The sequence below is a fragment of the Dama dama genome, chromosome 24, assembly GCF_033118175.1.
Source record: "Dama dama isolate Ldn47 chromosome 24, ASM3311817v1, whole genome shotgun sequence".
Taxonomy (NCBI): domain Eukaryota; kingdom Metazoa; phylum Chordata; class Mammalia; order Artiodactyla; family Cervidae; genus Dama; species Dama dama.
In genome coordinates this window covers 12,388,849-12,411,774 of record NC_083704.1, presented here as the reverse complement: position 1 = coordinate 12,411,774, position 22,926 = coordinate 12,388,849, and the positions used below count along the sequence as shown (strand labels likewise).

The following is a 22,926-nucleotide window of genomic DNA, read 5'->3' as shown; positions in this document are numbered from 1 at the left end:
TCCAGCAAGTTAGTAACAAAGAAAAATATCTCAGTTGGATTTCAAAGCTTAAAATGTTTATGCTTCAAAGGATACCATCAGGAAAGTGAAAACTCAGAGAATGAGAATACACTTCCACACTATATACTTGAAAATGGATTTGTATCTAATAAATACTCCTTGCAACTCAATAATAAAAAGACAACCCAATTTTTTAAAAAGGGCTTAAAAAAAAAAAAAACATTTCCCCAAGGAAGATATAAAAAAGTCTAATAAGCACACGAAAAGATGACTAATATGGTAAGCCATCAGGCAAATGAAAATCAAAACTACAACGAGATACCACCTCAACCTAACTCTAACCCAAAAAGTTAGTTAGCTAAGGGGCTTCCCTGGTGGTTCAGTAACTAAGACTCTGCACTCTCAATGCAGGCAGCTCAGAGTTCAATTTAGTCAGGGAACTGGATCCCACATGCTGTAACTAAGAATTCACATGCCACAACTAAAGATCCCACATGCTTCAACTGAGACCCTGCAGAGCCAAATAAATAAAGTATTTTAAAAAGATGTTAGATAATAACAAGAGTTGGTGAGGATGTGGAGAAATTGGAACCCTCATACAATGCACTGGTGCAACCACTTTGAAAAAGTTTGGCAAGAGTTCCTCAAAAAGTTAAACAGTTTCTATAAGACCCAGCAACTGTACTCCTAGGTATTAAGCTCTAAAGAACCAAAAACATGTTCACACAAAACACTTCACATACTTAACAGCAATTCTATTCATATTAGCCAAAAAGTGGAAACAATTCAAATGTCCACCAATCAATGAGTAAATAGGCAAAATATGGTACATCCATAAAGACTGAACATCAGTCAGTCATAGAAAGGAGTGAAGTACTGATTCAGGACACAACATGCATAACCTTGAAGGCATGATGCCAAGTGAAAGAAGCCAGTCACAGATGGTGAGGTATTTATGGTGACATTTACATGAAAAGTCCAGAACCAGCAAATGCGGAGACAGGAAGTAGATTAGTGGTTGCTTAGGGCTGGGGATAGGAGGAAGTGGGAGGTGACTGCTAAAAGATATAAGGTTTCTCTTTAAGGTGATGAAAGAGTCTAAAATTAATTGCAACAACTGTTGCCCAATTCTGTGAATATACATAGAAAGCACTGAATTGGAACATTTGTGTAAAGTGTTTTGTGTGAACATGTTTTCCCTTCTTCTGAGTATAAACCTAGAGGACAGTCGCTGGGTCATATGATAGCTTTAACTTCTTAAATCGTACACTTTAAGGGGCAGACTGTATGCCTGAGAATTATGTCTCAGTAAAGCTGTTTTTGAAAAAGGACCGGCGAGGTTTAGAAGACAAAAGAGGAGCGCCATGACAACCACAGTTCACAGAAGATGAGGCAATGCTCAATCCTGGTGTCACACTGAGGTTGGTTAAAGCTGGAACGAGGCGGAAGAGTTCTCTACCTGGGTGAGCTCTAGGCACAGGCCCTGGAAAGACGGCTCTGACAAAGGACCGACAGTTTATCCTGCAGTGACAGGAAGAAAGAAATGTTCCTCCATGCAAGTCTAAGGGGAAATCACAAACCCAGTCGGCTCCAGCTTTTAGTGAGACTTTGATGACCTGGTGAGGTCACTGCTACAGAAGGTTCCCCTGTAGAGGGGTCACATGATGAGCCTGGAGAAGGATCAGGCAGGCAGCAGTCTGGGGCCCCCAGCAAGGAAGACCCCCGGTTTCAATCTGCGCAAGTGGCAGGCGTCATAAATAACACTCCCATGTGGATGATATGCAGCAAGTCTCTCCGGCTTGAATCCACAAGACAGAAGTGAGTAAAGCCGGCTTTTAGCTCTGGATGGACATTCATCGAGTCAATTAATCTTATGTCTGATGTTTTATCTGAAAAAATGATAACAACCATTGGTCTTGTCTAACATTAGTTTATGTTTTAAAGGGCCCAATGAGGTATTTGAAAAACTCCAAAAAAACCAAAATTTTTAAAGACCCGGTAGAAACAAAGTCATAGTTTTGTAACAGATTCTCAACACTCAACAATTTATGTGGATCATCTCATTCACTCCTTACAACAGCCCATCCTCCCAGGAGAAGCAGGGCTGCCCAGACTCATTCAGAGTCGGCCCTCAACTTCATCATTGCTCAACTTTTAAAATCACTCATTATGAGACATTTTGTGTGTGTGCGTGCATGCTCTGTCGTGTCCAACTCTCTGGGACCCTACAGACTGTGTAGCCCACCATGAGCCTCTGTCCATGGGATTCCCCAGGCAAGAATACTACAGTGGGTTGCCATGCCTTCCTCCAAGGAATCTTCCCCACCCAGGAATCGAACCCGAGTCTCCCACATCTCCTGCATTGGCAGGTGGATTCTTTCCCACTGTGCCCCCTGGGAATCCCACATCATAAGACATTTCATATATACAAATGCTGGGATCTAGAAAGCCTAAACAAGAGACAAAGAAGCAAATGCCAGTGTACCTTTGGCCAGCTTAAGAAATAACACTTTGCAATAACCTCTGTGTCCTGCACCAAGGGCCAGCAAGGGTGTGGAAGGATGTGAGTTCTCAGACCCTGTTGGGGGCGTGGAGAGGAAGGGAGGAAGCGGGCAGGGCACAGCCTTTAAAAGAAGGACAAAGCTGTTATGGATACAACACAAACTGGTGAGAACTGACTAACACCGCCAAGGTCCAAGATGACAGGAGATTCCACTTCTGGGAGACCCTAGCCTCATTACGCACTCATTCTAACACATTGCTGCTGCTGCTAAGTCACGTCAGTCGTGTCCGACTCTGTGCGACCCCACAGACGCCAGCCCACCAGGCTCCCGTCCCTGGGATTCTCCAGGCAAGAACACTGGAGTGGGTCTAACACATGAGCACATGCTAAATAACATGCCCATGGACACCTAACAGCCCTGATGTGTTCAGTTGTTCAGGCGTCTGACCCTTAGTGACCCCACGGACGGCAGCATGCTGTGTCCACAGGATTCTCCAGGCAGGAATACTGGAGTGGGCTTCCGTTTCCCCGCCAGGGGGTCTTCCTGACACAGGGATGGAACCTGCATCTCCTGTGACTCCTCCTGCATTGGCAGGGAGATTTTTTTACCACTGCCCCACAGTCCTGAGGCTGCCCATAAAAGGCCCCAAACTGGGCAGTGCCCCAATTCCTGGACATTCCTGCCCCTTCTCCCCCAAAGTGCTAGAATAATCCTTCTACTCATTAGTTTATGAAATTACCCAGCCCATAAAAACTAACCACCCCCGCACTTCAGGGCCATTTGCCTCCTGAGAAGGCCCAGATGGCCCACTCTCAGCATGTGGAGTGGGTGTCTCTCTAAATACATCCCCTTCTTATCTATCCCTTTGTCTCTCACTGAATTCTTTCTGCACCGAGACATAAAGAATCTGAACTTCAGTAAGTCCTGAGAGCAGGTATATGATCTTAATTAAAGGACAGAGGGTTCAAACCCAATCTGGGTTTCGGCTAGGTTCGAGTCCTCATCTGAGTTGTGTGGTTTCACACCCACACTGGAAACCAGTGGTGTGACCTGGATGATTATAGGCTGGATTCCCTGTGACCTTGTGATACACACCTCAGACATGAATAAGGCCATTCCCGGGAGCACTGTCTGCAACAGCAAAGCAAACGACCAGAGACATACACATGTCCAGTCCATGGACCAGATACACTCACTGTCATAAGGCTACAACCTTCTAGGAGCAGAGAGGTCCTCCCTCGTCCACACCTGGGCACACGGGCTAGGCTTTGGGGGACGTGGTTTTTGACTCCCTCTCTGCCTCCTGACCCCGTTCTCCATGCAGACAGTGAACATTTGCAGATTCATCTCCCACTGTGTTTGCTGAGCACCTCGCCGGGAATCATGGGAGAAGGAAACCCCGGCAGGTGGGGTACAGAAGGTGCAGAAGGAGCTGGCTCAGAGCACAGTGGAAGAGCTCGCTAAGGACGCGTGTGGTCCACAGAAGGGAAGGAGCGGTGGATCCCGGCGTGGATGAGAAGGGATGCTCAGAGGACCAGTCTGCCCCAAGCAAGGTTAGACGCGACCTCAGAGGCCTTCCAGGGCCGTGGGAACAGTGGCCCGTTTACTCTCATCATCAGATAGTTGGGCAACTTCACTGCTCAGCTCGGAACCCTTGGGAACCGTCCTCTCCCCACCCACAGCACGAGGAGTAACCACAGGGAAACGCTGCCCATGCAGTGACACAGGGAAATCATCAAGTCACCACTGTCCAGAAGCCATGACTCAGCAGGCGCAAGTCTGCCAGCCGACAGCTCTGTGACCTGGGCCAAGTTCATTAACCTCTCTGAGCTCCGGTTTCTTCCCCTGTAAATTCAGAAGCATCATCATCATACGAAAACTAAGAGCACCATCCTAAGAGGGTCACTGAGAACATTCAGTGAGACTTAAGGAGATAGCGTAGGAGGTCCCCACCAAAGGAAAACCAGGCCTGGCTTTCTTGACAGAAGAGAAGCCATCTCTGGCCTAAGGCCATTCTGGGACCTAAGCCTGGCTTGCCTATGAACAGTAATAAAGGATCTTAACGGAACGAAAAGACTTATCAGACAAGAGAAGTAACAACAGCAAAGATACCAAAGCAGTTGTAATGACTCTCATTAGAATAGCCTAAAGTTCTGTCTTAAGTGTTTTGAGGTATTTAAACCCACTTTGGGCACTCCACCTCCAGATCAACTAGAACCTAAGGAATGATGAAGTTGACCTTTTCTGACCTTCATGATTTCATTCCATTGAAGCTTGGACTCACTCTGTGTAACACCCAAGCCCCTGGGTGAATATGTATGTTCTCTTAGATAATAAGGTCCACAGTTTTGCTGTTGGGGAGGCTCTGCTTTGGGAAAGACCCCTGAGGTTCTCCTTACTTGATGCAAATAATAAATCCTTCCTTGGCAATGGCACCCCACTCCAGTACTCTTGCCTGGAAAATCCCATGGACGGAGGAGCCTGGTAGGCTGCAGTCCATGGGGTCGCTAAGAGTCGGACATGACTGAGCGACTTTACTTTCACTTTTCTCCCTTGACACCTACCAAGAGGTGATCTCAGTTTTCAGGTAATGATATGATAAACGTGAACTACTTCCCAGAGCGCTTGACGCCAAGGAACTCTGTAGCCAAAGCCAATCGGCAATTCTTAGATGAGAAGGACTGTATCTCCAAACTTGCTGGCATTCATCAGCCTACAAATCAGTCTCCCCTGCCAGGAGCCAGACAGCCATGTGGGCTGGTTTTCATTTTCTTTCTTTCTTTTTTGGGTCTGCAGCTTATGGCATCCAGGATCCTAGTTCCTGGACCAGGGATCGAACCTGTGCCCCCTGCAATGGAAGTGGAGAGTCCTAACCACTGGATCACCAAGGAAGTCCCCAGGCTGGTTTTCTAACAGACTCTTCCAAAAAGCCACCCAGGGGTGACTTTGGAACAGAAGTTTATGAATTCTAGGCTCCCTGGAGGTCCAGTGGTTAAGAATTCGCCTTGCAATGCAGGGGACGCTGGCTTGATCCCTGGCGCGGGAAGATCCCACGTGCTGTGTGGCAGCTGAGCCGTGCGCCACAGCTCCTGAAACTTGAGCCCTTGGAGCCTGCGCTCGGCAACAAGAAGCCCACGTACCCCAACGAAGACCCAGAGCAGCCAAAAATAAACACCGAAATATTAAAAAAAAAATTTCACGAACCCTACTCACATCAGTAGCCGGGTCAGCACTTTCATTCTCATCTCATTTCTTCCTTCCTCCACAAGTCACTGGAATGAGGCCAGGCAATAGCCTAGATTTTTCTGCTCAAGCCTAATAAGCTGGAATTTTAAACTATCATTCTTCCAATTTTCTATTTCCTCCAATCCCCTTCAGTGACTTAGGTCTTAACCTTGATTTTAATTAAAGGCCAGTCCATTAGCTGGCCTAGGGATGGCCCAAAGTCTATCAACGTAAGAAAGGGTATGTGAAATAAAACCCATGTTTTATGGCAAGACAAGAAAAATTTAAATTAAAAAAAAAAATTTTTTTTTTTCTCTGCCCTTTGGTCTGCTGTCTCCCCTCCCCTGGGGACTTCCCAGGTGGCTCAGGGGTAAACAAGCTGCCTGCCAAGCCGGAGACATGGATTTGATTCCTGGGTTGGAAAGATCTGCTTGAGAAGGAAATGGCAACCCACTCCAGCACTCTTGCTTGGGAAATCCCACGGACAGAGGAGCCTGGCGGGCTGCAGTCATGGGGCTTCAGAGAGTCAGATTCAACTGAGCGACTAAACAACTCCCCACTATTAGGCTTTGCGTATCTGCATTATACAGGGACCATACCTTCCCTGTAGGTGGAAATACCTGCTCTCAACCATAGAGTAACACTCTCCCAGCATCAAGGAAGCAATTCCTTAAAGATAACATTCCTGCTAGTCTTGGAGGGGATCATGGTGACTCACCACTGAAACCAAAGAGGACCCTGTGGGGCTTCTGGGCACTGAAGTCTTTTTTTTGTCCCCTCTTTCTTGTAGGGAAGACTCCAGCCTCCATGACCTTCCCTGAGTTCCAAAAGGCAAATTAGTTGCTCATCAAGGGAGGAGCAGACAAGAAAACACCCGAGGCAAGATGAAAGGGACTAAAGAAGCTCAGCAAGATTAGGAGGTGACCCCCTGAGAAAACCTACGACCAACCTAGACAGCATATTAAAAAGCAGAGGCATTACGTTACTGACAAACGTCCATCTAATCAAAGCTATGGTTTTCCAGTAGTCATGTATGGATGTGAGAGTTAGACCATAAAGAAGGCTGAGCGCCAAAGAATTGATGCTTTAGAACTGTGGTGTTGGAGAAGACTCTTAAGAGTCCCTTGGACTGCAAGGAGATTCAACCAGTCCATCCTGAAGGAGATAAGTCCTGGGTGCCGAAAAATTGATGCTTTTGAACTGTGGTGTTGGAGAAGACTCTTGAGAGTCCCTTGGACTGCAAGGAGATCCAACCAGTCCATCCTAAAGGAGATCAGTCCTGGGTGTTCATTGGAAGGACTGATGCTGAAGTTGAAACTCCAATACTTTGCCCACCCAATTTTAAGAACTGACTCATTGAAAAAGACCCTGATGCTGAGAAAGATTGAAGGCAGGAGAAGGGGATGGCAGAGGATGAGATGGTGGGATGGCATCACCGACTTGATGGACACGACTTTGAGCAAGCTCCAGGAGTTGGTGATGGACAGGGAAGCCTGGTGTGCTGCAGTCCATGGGGTCGCAGAGTTGGACACGACTGAGTGACTGTACTGACCTGAGATCTGGCACACACCCCCAACCTGTCAGCAACCCCACTCTGGAGGTATTGTTATAAAACTCCTCAGCAAGTTCACCCGGATTGGGAATCACGGTTTTCCAGGACAGGAACCCCCTGTGTCCCCCTTTGCCTGACAAAGCAATAAAGCTATTCTTTCCTACTTCACCCAAAACTCTGTCTCTGAGATTTGATTCAACACCGCTATACAGAGAAGCAGAGCTTCCGGCATCCCTGCTTTGTACCTACAGGTTTGGATAGGCACAACTGTCGGTATCACATCATTCAATACACAGCTCCCTCAAAAAACTTACATAACTCTGCCTTGACTTCTAACAGAAGAGTTCTTGGTGCTAAGATGTTGTTCCCGGGTTATAATCCTCCATTTAGCTCAAATAAAATTTCCATTTCTTCCTTGTTGTTGTTCAGTCGCTCAGTCGTGTCCAACTCTTTGTGACCACATGGACTGCAGCATGTCAGGCTTCCCTGTCCTTCACTATCTCCTGGAGTTTGCTCAAACTCAGTGTCCATCGAGTTGGTGATGCCATCCAATCATCTCGTTCTCTGTCATCCCCTTCTCCTCCTGCCTTCAATCTCTCCCAGCTTCAGGGTCTTTTCCAATGAGTCGGCTCTTCGCATCAGGTAGCCAAAGTACTGGAGCTTCAGCTTCAGCATCAGTCCTTCCAAAGAATATTCAGGGTTAATTTCCTTTAGGATGGACTGGTTTGATCTCCTTGCAGTCCAAGGGACTCTCAAGAATCTTCTCCAGCACCACAATTTGGAAGCATCAATTCTTCAGCACCTAGTCTTCTTTACGGTCCAACTCTCACATCCATACATGACTACTGGAAAAACCACAGCTTTGACTATATGGACCTTTGTTGGCAAAGTGATGTCTCTGCTTAAAATGCTGTCTAGGTTTGTCACAGTTTTTCCTCCAAGGAGCAAGTGTCAGGTACCAACATGAAAAGCAAAATTCTTAGTTCCAGCTTTGATGTGATCAGCACCCTGAATGCCAAGAAGGTAGACTGTGATGGTCCGCAATGTGTCCGCCCCCGCCCCAGATTCATGTGTGGAAGTCCTAACTCTAGTCCCCCAGAATGTGACTATATTTGGAGGCAGGGTCTTTAAAGGGAATTACGTTAAAATGAGGTCACTGGGTGATCCCGAACCCAATGTGACTGGTGTCTCTGCAGAGATGATTAGGAAAGAAGGACCACGTGGAGACATAGGAAGGAGAGGCCAGGAGAGGCCTCAGAAGAAGCCAACCCTGTCAACACCTTGCTGATGGGCTTTTTAGCAGAGCAGATTTTGCCGCCTTAAAATATGCCTCTTAGGCATGCTGGGGGAACAAACTGAGTGAAACGACACACCCTGGCCAGGCACCAGAGTAACCATTTGCATGAGTTATTTCATGACAGGAGGTCCTGGGAAGGAACAGGGACTAATATGCCACCACCAACTGGAAGAGTTCGGGAAAGGTCAAAAGGAGACACCACGTGTCCAACCGCCCCCCAGAACCCTTCTCGCTGGCATCTATCTTGGCTGACTAATGTGTGTGCCACCAGGAAGGACTCTTGAGTCAGAGTGACTGGCCAAAGACATCCCAGAAACTAATCCCATCACCATTAAACCTGAGACTGCAGAGCCAGTGGCAGAGCAGTCCTCCTGGGTTCCTTTATCCTACTGTTCTCTGCCCAGGCATCCCTTCCCAGTAAAGTCTCTTGCTCTGCCAGTTTGTGTGTCTCCTGGGACAATTCATTTCTGAGTATTAGACAAGAGGCCCCTTTCAGGCCCTGGAGGTTGTCCCCCTTCCTGCAGTGGGCATATTAATTATTATTATTTATAAAGTTATTTTATTTATGTATTTATTGGCTGCAGCCTGCAGCTTTCCCCACCAAGGACCCTGCATTGGAAGTGTGGAGTTTTACCACTGGACCACTAAGGAAGTTCAGCATATTTTAAGGAGCTGGGAAAGATCTAGGGCAGGAGGAGAAGGGGGTGACAGAGGATGAGATGGCTGGATGGCATCACTGACTCAATGAAAACCAAATAGGACTTGCCCTTATGTAAAAATATTTACATTTATAAGGGAAATCTCTAGTTGTAAGTGGGGTCTCCCTCCAAGGGAAGAAGAGAAGGACCAGATCTCTACAAACTCTCAAACTGGGAAGGTATGATTAAATCTGCATAACAACTTCACCTTTGTTTCCTGTGCTTTCCTGCTCACCTCCCATAATTGACTCTCCCCACCCTCAACATCCTTCTTTTTCTTGCTTTGTCGCCATGCCCTGAGGCATGTGGGATGATCTTAGTTCCCTGGTGAGGGATCAAACCCACGTCCCCTGCATTGGAACCTCAGAGTCTTAACCACTGGACCACTGGGCAAGTTCCCCCCATCCCCCTTTTTTCTTTAGCTGAGGATTATCTAAGGTAAGGGCTTCTATCTTTTTGGTTACAAAGTTTTCCTGGGTCTCTCCTATGCATTTTTTTTAATTGCTCAGAGGTTATCTGACTCTTTGTGACCCCATGGAGTGGAGCCGACCAGGCTCCTCTGTCCAAGGAATTCTCCAGGCAAGAATGCAGGAGTGGACTGCCATTCCCTTCTCCAGGGGATCTTCCTGACCGAGGGATCGAACCCATTTCTCCTGCACTGGAGGTAGATTCTTTACTACATGTTATTCTGACTTGTGTCAACTTAATTCCTAGGCCAGACAGTAGAACCTAGAAGGGGAAAGAAAAATTACTTCCTCCAGACAACTTGAAGTCTCTTGAATCATGAGAAAATTCATTCCTGCTGTTTAAGATACCCAGTCTATCTTACTTTGTCATGGCAGCCCTAGCAAGGCCCAAAGCAAGGCCCACATTCACAATAAAAAAAGTGAGTCGCTCAGTCGTGTCCAACTCTTTGCAGCCCCATGGACTGTAGCTCGCCAGGCTCCTCCATTCATGGGATTTTCCAGGCAAGAGTACTGGAGTCCCGACCCAGGGATCGAACCCGGGTCTCCCGCATTATAGGCAGATACTTTACCATCTGAGGCACCAGGGAGGAAAACCAAAACAGATCAAGCAATGAACTTGGTGGTAGAAAGGAACAGGAGACTGGGAAAGCAGTTTTCCCATCCCCCCAAGTCCTAGGTGCTAACTCAGTCAAGCCTAACTTTCAGAATGAACCAAATGAATTGGGCTGGCCGAAAGGTTCATTCTGGTTTTTCCATAAGATGTAGTGTAAAAATCTGATTGGATTTTTTTGTCAATCTCAGTACTTTTACCCCCAAATCTTACCACATTTTCTGGCAGCTTGTGTCCGGGGAGATATTTCACATTTTCATGGTCGTTATTTATGATGTCTGTCAGTTTTCTCCCATTAACTGTTTCTTCAAAGACCCACATCTTGACTGTGGAGGCAAACTTCTGAAGTTTCTTGACATTATTACCAATTATTTTTGCAACAGCTGAACCCCTACAAAAGAAATGGTGGAAAAGAAAACGATTAAAAAATAACAAAAATTTTTTTAAAAAGAGAGAAAATGATAAATTCCCTTGAGCAGAAGAGAAAAAGCACCAGATTATAATTCAGAAGACTTGAGTTCTTATTCAAGCACTGAGCTCAGAACTCAAGATATGGTATTGCCTCAGCTGAAGCTTAGTTGTTTTCACTTGGAAATACTGCCCTGTGGTCAGGAAAGCCTCAGAATTTGGTACAAGGTCAAAAAGTACCTCCCCTTGAGACTAGAGGGCATCAACATTTCTTGGAAGAGACTATCACAGGTGGAAGAGAAACCTACCTGAAAGATGCATAAAAATAACACTTCAGGGCTTCCCCTGAAGGGCTCAGTGATTAAGAATCCACCTGGCAATGCAGGGGACACAGGTTCAATCCCCGCTCCAGGAAGATCCCACATGCAGTGAGGCAACCAGGCCTGTGCAACTCACAGGCTCGAGAGCACCTCCTGAAGCCCACGTGTCTTACGGCCTGGGCTTCGCAATAAGAGAAGCCTCCGCAACAAGAAGCCCGACCACTGCAACTAGAGAGTAGCCCCCTGCTCACCTCAGCTAGGGAAAGCAAAGGAGACCCAGAGCAGCCAAAAATAAAAAAGAAATCTTGAAAACAAAAAGGCAAAAAAACACTTCAAGGGTTCCCAAAGTCTCCAAGGCCATTGGGCTATATTTCAAATCCATCAAAAGAAGATTACTATGCAGTTACTATAGAATAAGCTGTGTTCTGGTGAACGCCACCAGGGTCCAGGTGGAGTCATAAAGGAAGACCCAGGTGGATTCAAGAAAAAGAGCAGAGCAACGGCTCCAGGTCCGGTCTCCCCATCAGACACCCAGCGACCTCTAAAAGCTCCCTTTTTTCTGCATCTCTATTCACCAAACATATCCTGGTAATGAATCAGTCACCCACAGGCTTTCCCCGGAGGGAAGAGAAGATGCCAGTTAATGCTAGTTAATGGCAGTCCTCTGCACAAGAGCCGTGGTGTGCAGCTGGTCCCCACGGCAGAGATGCTGCTGGTCAGCTTGGGCACTTGTGCCCATTTCAGGGATGTGCTGGGTGCAGCACTTTGGACCAGGGGTGGTACCTAATCCCGGCTAAGCCAATCGGTTTCTTTTTCAGGACTTTGAATGGAAAAACAGTTTGTTTCTTAGACAACCTTCCTGGTGTGAGAAGCAAAGGAAAGAGAGGCCTGGAACCCCTGGAGAATTCACACGTCAGGGCATTCATTACTTTTTCTAATGATTATTCTTAAGACAGTTTGGAAATTGAGTAAGGGGTAATGACAGAAAGGGGGCAGGACCAAACTGATACAGAAGAGATGAGAGGGTTATCCTTGGAGAGGCTCTCCCTGTGAAATCCTTATTCTATGCCAGCAGGACAGTTTATTAGCTAAATATCCATTAATCCAATTCTCCTCTGACACTTGATAGAAGAAAAGGCCAAGAATCTCCCCACCATCACTACCACCTTTATCCTAATGTTTATCCTGACAATCCACACAAGGTCAAAGAGACCAAGTGTGATTCTGATGAACTCAGCAAACCGGGAGGGGTGGGGATCTCTAAGACACTAGGAATCCAAGTCTAGTAAAGCCAGTGAGAAAATAAACTAAATCACAAGCGCCCTCCCCATGGTCTAGTCTTACTGGAATATACCTCCTTCTCCCTTCACAGTCGCCTCCTGGAAGTCAAGCATTTGCAACCAGGGACAAACCTACAGTAGTGTCTGCTGAAAAGTTGGTTAAGAAAACTTAAATAACAATTGGAACTATTAAGAGCTAAGCCCACCAGACAGACCTTGTCCTATGGTGCTCAAAGGGGCTTAGGACAGAAAAAAGATGAGAACTCCAGGTATATTGTTCACTCGTGTAAGCTAGCTCATCAGGACTTCATTTTACCTTCTCCTTAGTTTCATCGACGTCTTCATTCAGTCTTTCATTCATGCATTGATCTCGGCTGCAAAAAATGTCCTGAACACCTACTGTGTTTAATGCATTTGGCTAGAAGCTGTCAATACAAAGGAGTGCTCTCAAAAGCTTCCCGACCACTTTGGGACTTCACTGGTGATCCAGTGGCTAAGACGCCATGTTCCCAATACAAGGAGCCCAGGTTCAATCCCTGGTCAGGGAACTAGATTCCCACACCACAACTAAGTCCTGGTACAGCCAAATTAAATAAATGACTATTTAAAAGAAACAAAAGCTTCCCATATAAGGCAGGAGGTAGAGGGCCTCCCAAGGTAAAGCAATTCGAGATTCATTCCCTTTGGACCAAAACTCCAAGATGAGGATAGCAGGATAATTAAAGGAGGAAGCTGGACCCTGCCCAGACCACGTATTTCCCATTCTCGAAGTCAGGAGACCTCCCCGACCACACATGTGCAGAGAGGCCCCTTGGAGGCTACAGGGGAGTGATGCCAAGGGATGTTCCCTACCCATAGGCCTTTTTGGTATAATCCATCTAGGCTTAGAGATGTACGCGCACACGTGCGAGGATCCTGAGATACATCAAATTTGGACTGTGAACGGAAACCAAAATTACTGGCCAAAGGAAAACCATTAAGAAGTGCCCCATAAAACTAATTCAAACTGCCAGGAGAGTGTCACTCAGGGACTCCTCCCTCTGAGTCTGCCCGTGTGTCTATCCATACACACTGTACTCTTTTCCTCTTAACAAATGCTTCACTACTTTCCGTCTTTGTGGAAGTTCTTTTCTGCAGAGCTGAAGGGCCAGGGCTCCTGTCACTGACCACTGGTCTAGTGGCTAGGATCTGGCTGACCTTGATCTGGACTCAATCTCCAGCTGGGAACCCAAGCCCTGCTCCAAGCCCTTGCGGGCAGAGGCCACCCGAGATCACACCCACTTAGGAGAGAACAAGGTGAAAGGAACTCAACAGTCCTGTGTGTGATAAGAGGTGAAGCGGAATGAGGGACACATGATTAGAAGGGTCAATTGCGACAGACTTTCAACACAAAGGACTCAGATGCAACCCAGTTCATCCACGAGAAGTCTCACACACCCAGCATTCAGCTGAGAGAAACGATGGACAGACATGGTGGGGGGTGGGGAGGGTGGTCCCGGGAGAAGACATGGGCACAGTCCCTATGTCTACAGAGAAGTAAAGGGGCTTCATACCCTAGGGATGGGAAGAACTGGCAAAGCAGAGCTTCCAGCCAACACTGAGCGAACTGCAGACACCTGAGGAGTGGGGCCAAGCCAAGAACTAACCAGCTGATTCAGAGATGCACAAGCAGCAACACGTGCATGTCATTTTCAGCACTGCGTTGGGGGAGAGTGGGCTATTTTGCATCAGGAGCAAAGGGATGTATCAGATACGCAGCTAGAGGTAACTCCAGGTGATTCTGGGCCAAGCCGTTGGCTCTGTCACACATGGACGGGGTGGGGGAGGCACAGGAAGAGATGCGGGTGGGGAAGAAGCAAGAAATTCAATTCACTGAAGAACCTAGGGAGATGAACAAAAACAGTAATACTTAAGGCCTAGTCTTGTTCTGTCTAAATAACAAACTTTTTCTGGGGGGGGGATGGTAAGCAGAGATCAGAAATGAAAACACTTTATTTTCATCTTTCAGTACAATCTCCATTTGAACCAAGTATTTTGTTTGCTGTCCACCATTTCTGTGTTGTTTATAAAACCTCAAATGTATATAATTAGCCTCAGCATAATAAAGGCAATATATTCTGTATGACAAGAATATATATTTACCACCAAAACTGGAGGTAGGGGTCTGGAGAAAACTTTTGGAGGTGATGGATGTTTATTATCTTGATTGTGGTGACCATTTCACAGGTATATTGCGTTATCTCCAAACCCATCAAATGTTAATTATGTCTCACTCAGTTTTCTGTGTCTCCAGTATACCTGAATAAAGCTTGGGCTTTTTGTTTAAGTATAATCCACACCCAAAAACTCTTCTGTGGCTCTGAAACGGTACTAAATATGTTTGGGGGTGGGGAGATGAATTGGGAAATTGGGATTGATGTATATACATTACTATATATAAAACAGATAACTAATGAGAACCTACACAGGGGAGTCTACTCAGTGCTCTGGGGTGACTTGAAAAGGAAGAAAATCCAAAAAAAGAGGGGATATATGTACATGTGCAGCTGATTCATGATGACGGAAAGCAGAAGCTAATACAACACTGCAAAGCAACTATGCGTGCATGCTAAGCTGCTTCAGTCGCTTCTGACTCCGTGCAACCCTATGGACCACAGCCCATCAGACTGCTCTGTCCACGGGATTCTCCAGGCAAAAATTCTGGAGTGGGTGGCCATGCCCTCCTCCAGGGGACCTTCCTGACCCAGGGATTGAATGCGAGTCTGACGGCTCCTGCACTGGCAGGTGGGTTCTTTACCACTAGTGCCACCTGGGAAGCCCTAAACTGTAGTAAAAACTAATTTAAAATTTATTTAAAAAGAAATGTGTTTGTCACATTTGTGTAAGGAACAGGATCAAATAGCAAAGGGAGTGTCTTGCAGAAACCTGTGTGTTTTGAAAGGAAATGGAACCCACGTATAAGTGACAACCTTGTCCTAAAAAATGTGCCTGGCCTACAGAGGACCAGTCCAAGAACATGCACGGATCCATTAGAACTGAGAGCTTAAAATTAAAAAAAAAAAAATAAAATAAAATAAAATACACTGCCTACAGCCCAGTCCATGGAGGCGGGCGGTGGGTGGCTTGGCCGCAGTGGGAGTTGGGGTCCCACAGCCACGATGGTGGAGTCTGCATGTTTCAGGCCTGTCCTGTCACTGCCCAAGTCCGGTCAGGCATGGATCATTAACACAGCTGGGTCAAGGTCACAAACAGCCATCACTCCACACGCCCACTCGTCTGCTAAACGCCAGGTCTGTGATGGAGTGCGGTGCTTCCCAGCGTAAGGAATGGGGGCCTGCGGGAGTCCCATCAGCCGAGAGCCGCCCAAACACACAGAGTCCTTTTCCCACGTGAGTCCTTTCCACTCGCGCGGCCGCCCTGAGGGAGCTGCAGCAAGGCTCATGTGAGCGCCACCCTGTTCACCTCCCAGGCCTCTGCTTTCCCTCCGCAAAGTTTGAGGCTGCCTAGATGATCGATCTGTTTCCATTCTACTTGTGGTATTTGGAGTGCTGTTACAAAATTTTCTTTTTCAGTCAACTTTCAAAGAGAGTGCAAGTGAATAAGCAGGGCAAGAGTGACTGGGGAGGTTTAAGGGAGGTTTAAAGTCCATCTCAACCTCCAGGTGGCAGATTAAGACACAACCTGGGAGGCTCAGTCACTCTGACCTTGGGTCCCTGGACCAGGTAGTGGCAGCGGAATCATGAATTATCTTAAGTCTTGGGTCTCAAGATACAGACTAACTTGCAACCTCAGCAATGTTACGCTCATGAAACTGAAAAGGGACTTGGGTGGGGGCACTTCCCTGGTGGTCCAGTGGTTAAGGCTTTGCCTTCCAATGCTGGGGGTGATAGGGGTTTGACCCCTGGTCAGGGAGCTAAGATCACACATGTCTCATGGCCCAAAACACAGAACATAAGCAACAAAAGCAATACTGTAACAAATTCAATGAAGACTTTAAAAAATTTCCCAAAAAAAAAGCAACAATAAAGGGACGTGGGCAGGAAAAGATGCTCCGTGCCAGCTGCGTGCACACTGAGTCTGTGACACAGAGCTCATCACATCTTCTCAGCAGCCACATTATCCCCATTTTACAGATAAGGAAGTTGAGGCTCGGAGAGAGTAAGTTACCCGGTTGTGCTGTCCATCTGGAGCCAGCAGTTCTAACCAGATCTGTTTCCAAAGCCCACACTGATTCCCATTTGCTGAGGGGTAGAGTAGAATCGCCTGTTGAGAACATACATTGAGTACCTACGCCATGCAGACACCATGCCGGGCACAGAGAAGACAAATGGGATAAAGCCGGTAAGTCCAAGGTTGGGGTGGGGTGGGGGGTGGGTTTCCAGGTAGATGGAGGGGCCCTTGGAGCAAGCATGCGGGAACCGGAGCGGCACGGAGGCTGTCCTGCACTTTTACCCAGAGCCCACACGTGTTGCAGGGTTGGGGAGGTTAATGGAGGGAAGGAGGTGGTAAAGTGGGGGAGGAAAGGGGAAGAGGAAAGAGAGGCAGGTAGGGACGTGCTGATCACCAGGTGTCAGGCACTGCTGTTTGTCTGCTCTTTGTTTTTTGATTGACACATAATTGACAAATAACATTGTATAAACTCAAGGCATACAAGTTGGTCTGATACATTTGTACACTGCAATCTGATTACCACTAGAGCAGTTTTCAATACCTCACCCACGTTATCTGTTTCAAGCCTCAGCAACCCTCTGAGGCAGGCACTATCATGATCCCCGTTTCTCAGTGAAGACACTGGACCCCAAGGATCAAACAGGCAGGTGGTCAGCGGAGGAGGAGAGATCCGCAACCCAGCCATGTCTTCACCGGGCTTCCCTGGTGGCTCAGCGGATAAAGAATCTGCCTGCAACGAGGGAGGCCTGGGTTCGATCCCTGTGTTGGAAAGATCCCCTGGAGAAGGCTACCCACTCCAGTATCCTGGCCTGGAGAATTCCATGGACTATATACCCCACGGGGTCGCAAAGAGTCGGCCATGACTGAGCAACTTTCACTTCACATGTCTTCACCTCTCTGCTCTCTCTCCCTGGGTCCCAGATGGACGGACACTCACCTGCTGGAGGTCCTAACCTCCACTAGGCAACACCCCCCAGCCCCTTGGCACTGGCTCCTCTCTTCCTCTCCAAAAGAAGTGATATTTTAATCAGCCGAGGGACAAGATGTCTATCCAGGCAGGCTGACAATTCCCAGAACTGCACGGTGCAGAAGCTTTCTGGTCCAGAAAGGACCCCACAAGACCATCCCTCTTTAACCAAGGAGGAAACTGTCCAGGGAGAACAAACAAGGGTTCAGCTAGCCTCTTCCCATCCCATGCCCAGAGCTGATCCAGCCTGTGTATCCAAGGGAAGAGAATGGTCAATTTTGGTTTGTGAGTCACATCCAACTCCTAGCGACGCCATGGACTGTAGCCCGCCAGGCTCCTCTTCCCATGGGATTCTCCACGCAAGAATACTGGAGTGGGTTGCCATTTCCTTTTCCACAATTTTGGTTTAAATAACATCTACTTTCTTATTCCTACAAGCTATTCATGAAAGATGAAAAAAACAATTATAAATAACTCACCACCAGAGAGAACCACTGTTAACATTTTGCGTAATTCTTTGCAGCTAAGGGCTTTTAGAGTACAATCAAATGCCAGAGTATTTAGATGCAAATGTGAAAAACAAAGTATTTTAAAAATAGATTCAAAAAAAAAAAAAATAGATTCAATTTGGTGAATGCTTATTTGATCTCTGGATAGGGAAGCTTCCTAAGTTTAAAATCAAAGCTAGCAACCACAGAGGAAAAAAGATCAATGTGAACAACTTCACACAGAAAAAGGAGAGGGAGAAGCAGATGAAAAAAAGGCCTGTCTATCAAAATCTAAACTGCAGGGGAAAAGCCTAAGATAGAATGCTACATTTAACAGAAAACAGGATGCAAAGTGTACCTAGCATATGATCATATGCAATTAACAAAATATATACTACCTCACACCTGTCAGGGTGGCTACTATACCAAAACAAAACGAAAAAACAAGTGTTAGTGAGAATGTGGAGAAATTGGAACCCTTGGGCTCTGCTGGTGGGAATGTAAAATGGTACAACTGCTATGAAAACCAATACAGTAGTTCCTCAAAAAACTAAAAATAGAATTACCATCTGATCCAGCAATTCCCCTTCTGGGCATACACCCAAAAGACTTGAAAGCAGAATCTTGAAAAGGTATTTGTACACCAATGTTCATAGCAGAATTATACACAAGAGCCAAAAGACAGAGGCAACCCAAGTGTCCACTGATGGACAAAGAGAAGGTGGTGTATATCTACAATCATTCAGCCCTAAAAAGGAAGGAAATTTTGGTACATGCTACAAGTGAAACATGAGGACATTATACTAAATGAAATAAGCCAGTTACAAAAAAAAAAAAAATCACTGTATAATTCCATGTTATGTGAGGAATTCATATGAATTCTTTCTGGAAGTTGGAACCCAGTCACCACATGGAAGAGCCCAAGCTTGCCTGCTGCAGACAGAGGAACATGTGGCTTGTCATCCCCATCAGCCTGGCCAAAGCCCACCCCTGTGAAAGGGGGTGTGGAGGACCAAGAACCCCAGCCCACTCCCTACCCGACTGCTGCCTTAACAGTGAGCCCAGAAGAGACCAGCACAGATCCACCCAGCTTAGCTCCAACTGCGTGAAGTCAGTAAGTCTCCGGGGGAGATAGCTGGGCAGCAGCAGATAACTGATGAAGTCCTGGCACCCAACTGTGGAAGGAACCCCAGAGGACAGAAGGATGGCAAAGCGCCACTAGGAGAACCCCAGAGGAGCTGGAGGAAAGTCAGGCTTAGTTCCTGATGTCATCAAGTCCTGGGAGTCAGGGATGAGGGGAAGAAAAAGATCTGGAGGTGAGGCGCCTGACACAACTTCTCATCGGCAACCGCTGAGAAACCTGGAGACACTACACGGAGAAGATCTGGTGGATACATGACTCTCTAAACAATGGGACATGTCTTCAAAAAGAGTGGGCTCACCTGGCCACTGCTCTGAGACTAATGGGTGGAAGTTGGAGGCGATGGATTTCCCTCTCAAATACAAGACTTTCTAATGATTAATTTTCTAGATTAATTTTAAGATCAGGTACCTTATTAACGGGGCTTCCTTGGTGGCTCAGTGGTAAAGAATCTGTCTGTGATGCAGGAGATGCAGGTTGGATCCCTGGGTGGGGAAGATCCCCTGGAGGAGGGGATGGCAACCCACTCCAGTATCCTTGCCTGGAGAATCCCATGGACAGAGGAGCCTGGTGGGCTACAGTCCATGGCACTGCCGTGTCAGACATGACTGAAGCGACTGAGCCGCACCTTATAAACAGTAAATTGTAATTGTGTCTGAACTGCAGGAGAAGGGATGCCCGCTGTGGAAGGAAACTGAACAGGATCTTTTTTTTTTCCAAGACTTTTGCCACCAAGGAAGTCCCTCCAGGACGATTTTTAAGACCTCACTTCAATTTGATTTTCCTTAAATGGAATACTGTTACACTAGACTTTTTTAGGGACTGTAAGATATTCAATTTTTTTGTGCAGATGGGATTTGTTCAGATAGAAGTATGCTTCTCACTAAAAATGGTTAAGAATTAGGAATTTCCCTGGCAGTCCAGGGGTTAAGACTCCACATTTCCACGGCAGGACACGTGGGTTTGATCCCTAGTCTGAGAACAAAGATCTCACATTATGCTTGGTCATGGCCAAAAAATTAAATAAAAATGATAAGAATTTCTAGAAACACGCACCCTGAAGTTAGAGGGATCTGCATTTCAATTCTACTGTATTAACCACTGACCTTGAAAAGTTTTCCAATCTCAATTTCATCATCTAAAATAGGGATAGTAATAGTTCTGCATAGGCTTATTATTAGATATACATGAAATAGCACATATCCCAGACACAGAAAATGCCCGTAAGTGGTAACTGCTATAATGATTATTCCCTTAAAGACGAATGAAGAATGATGAAAGAGGTGAAAGAGGGCTCAGCTAGGAAAACTGGACTGACCCCCAGAATAGCTGTGATGTTTTTACTGCACAGAAACAGAAATAGGTGTATTAGCCTGGAAGGTGTTCTCAGCCTGGCTCCTCGGGGAAATGGGTCTCCTCCCAGGTCGCCCCAACCCATCACTACCCACCCCCGCTTCCAGAGCGGAGGTGTCAGTTCCACTGCTATGGACAGGGCAAGGGTCATTTTTGACCGCAGAGGAGCTCACACACCGAAGCTCAAGTTGGTTCAAGCTCTCCATGTCAGGATACAGCAAGAATCATCACGGAGCCCGAGTAGCCCAGACAAAAAAGGATGACACGGGGGATGACTAGCCATCCAGGCTGCATTCAGACGCTTCCAGCAGGACAAAGAGTCACCCAGATGACCAGCTTCGGCCATCAGTGCAAAGTGGGCCAAAGCTCTCCTGACCTTCAGTCCCAGGCGTCAGTCAAGCTGTAAGGTGACGGTGTAAACAAGGGCAAGAGATAACTTCCGGAAACACCTCCTGCTCTCTGATCTTTTTCCCTCCTCTGTCCCTGTTCCTTGGCATTTTGTGATTAGCACTGGCTCTCAGGTAGAAGTATGTTTCTCACTGAAAATGATAAGAATTTATAGAGACATGAACATCGGAGTTAGAAGGATCTGCGTCCCCACTCCACCTTATTCAACACTGGCCTCGAAAAGATCCATTGTGTGACTTAATAATGGTGCTGGTCAAAGATGACCCAACTAACAAAAAGAACATTTTTTCATTAGCTTACATTTACTGAGTGCTAGTCACTCTGCAAGCTCCTGAAAAAGTAAAAGTCGCTCAGTCCTGTCCGACTCTTTGGGACCCCAAGGAATGGAATTCTCCAGCCCGGAATACTGGAGTGGGTAGCCTTTCCCTTCTCCAGGGAATCTTCCCAACCCAGGGATTGAACCTAGGTCGCTCCTGGATCACATCATTTCATCCTAACCATGATCCTAAACAGCAGGTACCAATGTCAGAGCCTGAGCCTTGGAGAGAAGCAGTTTGCTCAAGGACCTAGACTGACAGGGTAAGAAGCCAGGAGGGGATCAGGGTGGAATCCTATTACTGCTGCCTCCTGCCCCACCCGGCCTCCCAAGGAGGTTTGGGGTGTTTCTGGACTGAGCTCCCAGGCACAGAGGTGGGGCTGCAAATACAAGTGAAACAGAGTGGGACCCTGTGGGGCTCCCAGACACAGAGGCCTTTCTGGTAGGCAAGACTCCAGCCATTATGACCTTCCCTGAGTTCCAAAGGGAGGATTCGAACAGTTGGCTAATCAACCAAGAAACCACCTAAGGCAAGATTAGAGGGACTAGAGCAGCTCATCAAGATTAGAAGACCAACCACCTGAGATCCAGCATACTCCCTGATCTTGTCAGCAACCCTATCTTTGACCCGCTGTTATAAAAACCCTCATCAAGTTCTCTGGAAAAAGAGACACATGGCTTTTCCAGGCAGAAGCCTGGTGTGTCCCCCTTTGCCTGGCCAGGTAATAAAGCTGTCCTTCTCTGCTTCACCCACAGCTCTGGTCTCCAGGGTTTGGTTCCGCATCGGTGCACAGAGAGACTGAGCTCTCACTAACACAACCCTGACGTTTTAGTTCTCAAACTGCATCTTAGCACTGCTTCTGGGTGGCCGTCCCAAGGGGTGATCTCCTGGAGATCTTTTTGCTGAAGGAACTTTGTTTCATCTTTGCAGGAACTTAGGAGGCTTTTGGTTTTTCCTTTCAGTTGCTTTTATGAGTCCCTGGGACCAGGCCCATGAAACGCGGTGCCGGTTAGGAAGCACCTCCCTGCAACCCTGCAGCAGGCAGCCCAGCAGGGCTCAGTGAGGTGCCCCAGCGTCCACCATCACCAGCTCTAAGTGTTGGAGGGCAGGACAGGGCCCGTCATTCTTCAGGTATCTGCGTAGTCAGAGATGACCATTTACACGGCAGGATGAATTTAATGGGAGCCACCTTACAGCTACAGATGTAACACCTTTATTTACCTAAGCATTCTGAGCAACTTCAAGTTCCCAAGGGTAAACACTGCTTAGGCAACTTCCTATTCCTGAGAATCTGGAAGGGTCTGACTTTCAGTAATCTGTTTTAAAATTAGAAGACTGGGTTCAGTGTTTGTGGAACAGATTGTGGCTCAGTGTTTAAGACCCTGTGCTTCTAATGCAGGGGGTATGGGCTTGATCCCTGGACTGGCAACTGGAACTAAGATCCCACATGCCTTGTGAAAGTGAAGTCACTCAGTTGTGTCCAACTCTTCGTGACCCCATGGACTGCAGACCACCAGGCTCCTCCGTCCATGGGATTTTCCAGGCAAGAATACTGGAGTGGGTTGCCATTTCCTTCTCCAGGAGATCTTCCCAACCCAGGGATTGAACCCGAGTCTCCCACATTGTAGGCAGACGCTTTACCATCTGAGCATGCCTTGTGGCAAGGCCAAAAAAAAAAAAAAAAAAGTGAGCAGAAGGCTAAAGTCCCTGAAGGGAAAAAA

At 47.0% G+C, this 22,926-nt stretch overlaps 1 protein-coding gene across 2 annotated transcripts in view; it reads right to left on the bottom strand.

Annotated features, from left to right (window-relative positions):
- The window catches only part of GPD1L (glycerol-3-phosphate dehydrogenase 1 like), a 60,795-nt gene that overhangs the window by 34,318 nt on the left and 3,551 nt on the right, over positions 1–22,926 (bottom strand). For both annotated transcript variants that reach the window (XR_009690277.1, XM_061127673.1), the window contains exon 2: positions 10,567–10,744. Coding sequence is in view for 1 of the 2 variants with exons in the window: in XM_061127673.1 (XP_060983656.1) it covers positions 10,567–10,744 (178 nt within the window). In the remaining variant the exon portion in view is untranslated. The remainder of the gene's footprint in view (positions 1–10,566; positions 10,745–22,926) is intronic.